Genomic DNA, 8542 nt, shown 5'->3' with positions numbered 1-8542 from the left:
GCTAGCTATTATCATGACGATGTTTGTTTTGAAATGAGTAGGCAGCTCACGGGTGATGAGACTATACAAAACCGTTATAACATTTGAACTGCTCTTAACCCCTGTTGCCCAGTGTTGGAAGTGAACTTTTGGCCTCCGTTGCCGTAAACATGTACAGCCAATGCACGCTGTAGAATTACATACAGCAGTGCGTGGCAGTTGAAATTCAAATGGCACAATCGATCGTTAATATTTTTTGGAAGTTATGGATAATATTATATCTTTTTGGCTGTACATTATACTGTTTATATGATTGCTGCTCGTATTCATTGAAGAGTGATGAGGAGATAAGTGTTGTCTAGTTGCCGAGCAGGCTTTGAGAAGCACTTGCGTAGAAGTAGAAGGATCTAGCTTAGGCCTATGCAGGTTCAAGTAAGTATTTTCTAAATATTTTTCTTCCAATTTGAATTTTTAACGTGTAAACCTATTAAACTATATACATCAAATTCACTCATGTTTAACCAGTTAGGGCCTAATGTATAGGCCTATTGCTATATTAGATCTTTTTTAAATCTCGAAACAGGTAGGCACAGACGTTTACTGATGTTTGTGAAAGAAAACGGTCAACAGAAACATGTTTAACCACGGGGTCATACATTTACTACATGATGTACTTTACTTTATCATGGTCGGTGTATGACTACGTCATGGTTTTATGTGTTTACAACTAGGATTCTCCTCACTACGATGCCTTCACAACTTCCGTTGCCGTACTTTACGAAGTCGGACCACCATGTCGTATACAATCAGCAGTGGCAAAAAGTGTAAGTAAAACCAACGTACTTTTATGTTGGTATCCCTGGGTTGGTATACCATCGGCACTAGCGTAGGCAAAGAGTTGGCCCTAAAACAATCCAACGTACTTTTCTCGTCGGCATAACTTAGGTCCGTAGCCGGCAAAACATTGTCCCCTAAGTCGGAACGACGTCCTTTTCAAGTCGACATGAAAAAGTTGGTCCCACGTCGGGACAACCCTTTTTAAACATCGGAATAAAATCGGCATGACAGTAGGCAAAACGACGGCCCAGCGTTGGAACAACGTCTTTTACGTGTCGACGGCAGGATGCACCCCCGATGAGCACCCGACACGAATCCCGACGTCCGGTCGACTTTGCTAGCTCCTTATATCCGACGTCGGACCGACGTCCGTGTGTTATCTGGGTATTTCCTTCCTTCTTCGTTGTTTCCCCTATCAAATTCTGGGTCCCCCCTGGATCCTGACCCTTTGGTAAATCTAGGTATGATTCTACAGGCCTCTTCACTCACAATTGACAGTTTTTCAAAACTAACAGCTGAAAATTTCTCTTGTGTTTGTATTTGTGTCGTTTTAGATATATTTGGTAATATTTTAAACAACACCTTTTCACCTCGTATCGCCATGATGACATATGGTTTGCTGTCGTCCATTGGGTTCATGGTTGGTTATTTGGCAGGAACTTTGCCGTTACTAGTTATATCAATTATGCTTATTGGTAGGTGGAATAATTTAAGTATATTATATGGGGTCGCGCGTGGGTGAGACCGGGTAGTGCGGAAAGAGGTCTGTTTACAGTAATAACAAGCGTTGACATATGATATACATATAAAATGTTTGACCCTTTGACTTTCATTTGGCGAATCTCTATCCAGGGGCTGCGTAGCCAGCGGGGTTGGTGGGGCTGTGGTGTTGTGGGGGACAGAAATATGAAAGAGAAAAGTGACTCCCCTAACAAAAATGAATGACACAAATTAATGGTCAGGGGAAGACAAAGGAAAAAGAAAGGACAACGAGCCCGTTTTCCACTAAAATTCACCCTGATTATGGGCCAAAATACAAAAAGCAGGATGTATTTTTTTTTTGAAGCTGGAAGACTTGGTAAAATACTGGGTCAAATTATTTTATTATATTCTTAACTTTATTCTCTTTCATTTGACACCACTCAGATGGTCATACCTTCTTGACATTTTGAGATAATGGAAACGACCCAAAATATGTATATGAACCCCAAGTCGTGAAATTATTATTATAGTCTTAACCCTTTTCTCTTTCATTTGAAACCATTCATATGAATATTTACCAGGAACTTATAGTGCGTGTCACCCCCCCTTCCGTTGAAAAAAAGTTTGGTGGGGGTCATATCTTCGTGGTATTTGAAATGTACCGACAAAAACCTGATATCGACGAAAAGTGTTCTTGTGTCACGTCAGTGTTACCAAAATATATAAAATTGCAAAATTGTGCGTGCCATGAAATAGCATCGTCCACTTTCGTTTTGGGCTGATACAGGGTGTCCCAAAAAAAGAGGCCCCTTACTGCGCCCTCCTTTTCTCCTATTTCTGAAAAGTTGATCAAATATATGTTGGTATGTAAAGACACCTTGAGTCGTTAGCTTTAATAAACCAAAACAGAAAGAAATGTACCCGTTTTTCACTCTGTCCACGGAGAAGGTTTCGCTACTTCAAAGATTGAAAAGAGTACACATACGAGGGGGTATCCAAAAGTTTTTGACATCGCCCAGAAGGAAAAGAGCTATATTAATGAAATTTGGCCAGTGTAATAACTGGTCCTTATGTACATTATGGTCCAAAAATGGTCTCATTAGTATGTTTACTTTCTTTACAGGTGGCGCTAGATGGGAAGTAGGCGCATAACCTGTTCATGATAAGATCCTCCACTTTCTTGAGTTTTTTCACTGTGGCCACATCATCCGTAAGTGATGGACGTCCACTTCTTGGCTTATCTGTGAGGGTCATGTGGCCAGTTTGGAAATTCCTTTTTCAAAAAGCAACAGTGCCATATGATGGGCAATCATCACCGTAGATAGCTTTCATTTCATCATAGATTTTCTGAGCATTGTAGGCCTAACCCTTCAAATGCAGGAACTTAATCATGATGCATGCCTCAATTTTCACCATCTTGTAGGTTATGCGCCTACTGCCCATCTAGCGCCACCTGTAAAAAAAGTAAACATACTAATGAGACCATTTTTGGACCATAATGTACATAAGGACCAGTGATTACACTGACAAAATTTCATCAATATAGCTCTTTTCCTTCTGGGTGATGTCAAAAACTTTTGGATACCCCCTCGTACCATGCATGAATATCAAACATTCCTCAATGATAATTTTATAAAATAACTTTATTTATAGAATGGGCTTTACCGGTGGGTTTATGGGCAATGGATTTTGTTAATAGTGTCATTAATTTGTGGGTAAAATGGATGCCGAATGGGACTTCTTTTGCTTTACTTGCAATTACTTATTTTTTCTTGGTTATTTATGCCTTTTTGTTTTATTATGTTTCTTACTTTCTTACTTTGTTGTTTCTTGCTTTCTTTTTTTTTTTTTAATTTACAACATAAGTCATTTCTCTTTTTAGGATAAAAGGTAACCCTAAAAGGCTGTTTGGTTTGTCTTTAGTTCTTCTAAAGTGAGTTTACTGTGCTGCTCTGCCCTCTACCTGGTTGCCTCCTTGGCGAATACAGGTTTCAGCCCTGGTCCTCATTGCATCAATTGCGTTGCGTACCATCCTTGTGCGCCGGATACTTGCGAATGCATTCAGTAATACGTTTGCGAAGATCTTGAATTTTGCCACAAAGGAAAAAAATCAAGTGGTGTGAGGTCTGGTGATCGTGCAGGCCACTCCACAGCATGAGCCATCCCAACCACTCTGTTTGCTATCCGTGGACAGAGTGAAAAATGGGTACTTTTATTCAAAAGGGCATATCTTCAAAAGTTGTGAGCCGATTGAAATAGTTGTTTTGGTTTATTAAAGCTAACGATTAAAGTTTTCTTTAAATACCAAAATATATTTAATCAATTTTTCAGAAATAGGAGAAAAAGAGGGCGCAATGAGGGGCCTCTTTGTTTTGGGACACCCTGTAGTCTGAAATTTATAGTATTTCGCGCGCGAAGTCCAAGTTAAGCCGGAACAAGAAATGTTTGTCCCCCTATATGTTAAGGTTAAATACAATTGATTTTCAAGGCTTGATTCCAGAGGGGCGTAAGTTAATAATGGAAACAGCCATGCAGAAAAGAATGAACTCATGCGTACAATAGTGTATCAATCTGAACTAGGGCAACGGACAAACCGCGGCTCGTGAGTCATCCTATTGGCCCTATGTTACAGGGATAGGGAGGGGGCGACCATGATACGACCATATGGGCTGATGGGGGGGGTTGATTATGTGCAGCCGTTTTCGGCAATTTTCCTTTCGATTTTCTAAATTTTCAATTTTCAAAATTATCCTGGATGGTAGGCCTATCTGTCGTGAAATAAATCAATGCTTCTATAGTCTATAATAGGCCTATTAGGCCTATTTATGCCCTGATTATGCAATATATAGGCCTATAACAATAACTACAACAACAATAACACAACCAACAACTAATATTTTGTTATAAACTAATTTGTAAAAATATATTCATAGGCCGCGCCTATTAGACTAGTATAGCCTAAAAAATCCTGAATTATATAAAAAAAAAAAAACCGGGCAGAACAATCAATCGCTGCAGTCAGAAAGAAAGAAACGAACAAGAAAAAAGAAAAAAAAAGTGAGAGAAAAATAAAATAAAATAAATGGAATGGACCACATAGGGACTCGAACACGTACCAACGTTTTCCAGCTCAAAACTATAGTATTATATAGAGGAATCCAAATCCACGCATTCCTACACCTGACTAGCAGCCTTTAGTTGGGTAGCCGTCGGCTACAATGCACCCAACATGTGAAATGATTCGGCCTTGGCGGAAATTTTAAACTGCATTCCATCACCCGTTTTACACCTTCCGCGAAAACACAGGTAGACAAAAGAATGATTAAAGTTTACAAGCTTCTACACGGTCTATTCGCTGTTGAAGTGACATCGGATTAACTACACGCGGTATGCATTGATGTACTTGCGAACAAAAGTACTATGTATGAATAGATGCGACGGGATTACCTGCGGAATTATCTCCATTATATATAGTATTAGCTATTATTCTATTAACCCTTCTCGTCCTTGCATCTTCTCTAGAAGATGTGTTAGGCGACTTTTATTTGCACAATTGGACGCTCAAAACACCAGGTTGGTGCTAGCGGCTACCCACAGATGTCCGACCAAATCCTGACCATGACTTGGCTCGTTGGATTCGTCTATAGCCGAACGTGAGCCCGGCGCGCTAACCGATTGAGCCACTGGGGGATACATGAAATTGATCGATCTCAAACTGACTATTATGGAATAGTGCATAACAGGCTCTTATGATAAACAAGCTCATTACCGCTGTAAATGTCGGAGGTATCGATGGCAAAAAACCTCGTTTTTTGCAAAAGTAGCTTAAATTTGGAGTGAAATTCAAATGGTAAAGTAATCGACAGACATTTGAGAAATAATGTAGGCAGTTAGAAATCAAAATTAACGTTCCACAATCCAGATATCGATAATGTAACATAACAGTGTTTTGTGGTACAAGATTCTCGAAAATTGTTCCCAAAAACGGGCTAATAAAATTTAATCGGTACTGTATTTGGTTCTTCCCCATGGCAACATTATTTCTTTGGTCGATTTGTAGTACAATACAAAAAAGGAGAAAACAATCACTCGGTGTGGTTTTATACGGAGCGAACATTTGGACAAAACTGCATGGAACGCGTTTTTGATCTTGTGAACATGGTGCGTAAAAATGATTTAAACGAAAGATTTTCAAACGGATTCTAAAAATTTGTATAAACACACAAAAATAATGTAAAGATACATCCATGCACCAACATTTGACTCACTGCGATATTTGATTGCTGAGAAAACGCGGTTTTAGATAACAACTTAATACGTCTTTTATACGTTTTTTATACGTTTCGTCGTGTAACCTTAATGGTCTCCATTGCTTCAGACTGGCAAGTTCAAACCAAAGTAATTCCAGCCCGCGAAATCTATAAACCACACACATGCATTCATTACCCAAGGTGGTCTGTAAATGGTTAATCCGTAAGTCAGTTGCATTATTTTTAATGTAAATTGGATAACACCTGGAATTTAGTAATGGCTAGGGGAGCTATTCTTTCCTTCCTGCTTACAGTTGGATTTTACTACGAAAAAGGGGATTAATCCAGGTTCAATTACTGATAATTACCCCCTTTGGTCAGTTTCACTCACAGCTGGACAAGCCCACACCAATGATAAACCACAGTAGACAATCCAAAAGATAGAAAATTGTTATGTAATAATGTGTTTATGAAACCTGTTGGCACACTTTTCACACCATGTTGATAGCTCTATAATAGGAAATCAGCAGGGGCTAATTGGAGAGATTAGTGGTTTTGATTTGTATACCTTTCTCGAAGAGCAACCAGAGTATACTCAGAAAGCAGATACATAAACGAAGTCCCACTTATCTTTCAACAATTGAAGACAATATTATAACAGAGATACTTAAACCGGTTTTTATGGGTAGGATCACCGCTTAGATAGGCTCCTTCAGTTTGCGTTATTGTGACGATATTTTTCTTTTTCAATACACAGGGTTCACTTTTGGAGCAGAAGCAATCACTACAGCTGCTTTGCCGCTTTACTTTGGCAGATACTATGATTTAGCAAATGCAATCACTCACGCTGGTTTATCTATAGGCTTGATAATTTTACCTCCTTTGACACAGTTTTTGTTGGATACATACGGTTGGCGAGGAACACTACTAGTTCTTGGAGCACTGAACTTAAATCTGGTCGTTAGTGGGGCTCTTCTTCGACCTCTTCAAACACGAGTAACACGTTCTCTGTATAAAACAGATAGAGACTATCACAGTATAAATGGAAGATCGTTTACCAGTATACAAAAGCAGTTGACAGATATTTCAAAAGTCATGTCAATTATAAAATTGATGGATTTAGATTTATTCCTCAATTTTGATTTCATAACTTTATGCTGTATTTACACGGCAACTGGATACTTTTTCACAGGGTGGGTAATATATTTTGTGCCTCATTGCCAAAATATTGGCTTTTCACCGCATGAATCTGCCTTCTTAGCAACTATGGGGGGTGTAGGCAATCTTATCGGTACCATTGTCTTCCCGATAGTTGCAAAATATTTATCGGGTAAAGTGATTCTCTACGTATCTGCCATTATAACAGCGTTGGGTTTAGTAATGGATCCAGTTATGGCTGCATTTCATTCTTACATAGGAATAATGATGTCATCTTTTGCAGTCAATTTTGGATATGCAGTGACTGATTGTTGTATGTTTAAGGAACTTGTTGCCGTTGTAGAAGAAAAAAAGTTTTCAACTGCTGTTAACGTGCTCTTTGTCGGTTATTCGATTGGGTCCATGTCCAGTGGTTTCCTGTCAGGTAAGAAAGTGCGTGCGAGGCTCTGGCCAGTCTACCGCCGCGATTCAGCATGTTCAGGTGACATATGTTGCAATGAATAACAATTGCTAATCCGATCATTGGCTAATCTGAACATTGGCTAATCCGAACATGTTAATCACAGCTATTGTTGAGCTACTAGGTTTGATTGACAGTACGTCTATTAATACCAAAACGACTACAAGTTTTGGTTTTATATCGATTCTTTTATATGAGTTACAAAAATAGCCTGTTTATAGTTAGGCAGAGTGTCCGTTATTTAGGGTATAAGTACTGCAATAACAATAGATTTTGCAGTATAATCTTCCCGTATACAGCAAAATATAAACACGCTTTGGTGAGATTAACACTGACCGAAAAGTCAAGAGAGATACAATCGGTCGTTCCAATGTTTTGCTTTTGGTCACGTGGTTTTCCTATTATTCTGCCTAAGCTCTTGACTGACGTACCTTTTGTTAGAAACTTTAAAAAGCAGATTCGGTTTTCATTTCAGTTTGTTACATATCGAGTGATCGCAGAATATCAGGTTTTGAAATTACCTTGATCAAGTATACAAAAGAAGCTTTTAAATTTCACAATGCAATGTCCACGAGCAGAGAAGTCAAACAAGTCAATCTACATTTGAAAGCGTGCTTTAGTTCGCCGAATAATCCTAGGATTATTTCCCCGTGTAAAAATAAACCATCGAAAAATTCCACTTATATTGCAAAAGAAAAGCGGTTGGTATTTGACTAATGAGGTAGTGGCGCTTTCCCCAACCCAGCAAAAAGCGCATTACCTCATTGGGTAAAACACAGTCGCTCAGACCACTTGACATCATTGTTTATCAACAGCGGTGAGAGACTGGTCTATTGATATGCTTGTGCGAACCGCTACACTGTTTAATGGCTTGCTTGTACTATATAGTTCTGCTCCTCTTTATAATCCCCTGATTTTTGGTTTCTGAACAAAAGATAAACGAAAACTTGAAACGAGGGAATGGATGTTGGCAAATAGATAAATAACATACTTGATGAAAAACTAATTACTCAAAGATTTGAACTATAGCTGAGCCAAAATGTTTCCTATTGTTAGAGATAGGTACCTATTGATTGATAATAAAAACACGTTAAAAGTAAAAAAAAGGGATTTGCATCTTAACTGAACGATGAGCAAATTTAATCCCATTACTATG

General features: G+C 38.7%; 1 protein-coding gene across 1 annotated transcript; it reads left to right on the top strand.

Moving 5' to 3' along the window:
- Window positions 1–772: 772 nt before the first annotated feature.
- Window positions 773–7430, top strand: LOC140136994 (monocarboxylate transporter 12-like). The gene is made up of 3 exons (XM_072158656.1): window positions 773–803; window positions 1371–1511; window positions 6526–7430. Exons 1-3 carry the CDS (start codon window positions 773–775, stop codon window positions 7428–7430), a joined length of 1077 nt encoding a protein of 358 aa, XP_072014757.1.
- Window positions 7431–8542: the final 1112 nt, after the last annotated feature.

Source organism: Amphiura filiformis, chromosome 17, assembly GCF_039555335.1.
Source record: "Amphiura filiformis chromosome 17, Afil_fr2py, whole genome shotgun sequence".
Taxonomy (NCBI): domain Eukaryota; kingdom Metazoa; phylum Echinodermata; class Ophiuroidea; order Amphilepidida; family Amphiuridae; genus Amphiura; species Amphiura filiformis.
Note: the sequence above shows the minus strand (reverse complement) of the source record. Positions and strands in the feature narration are given on the sequence as shown.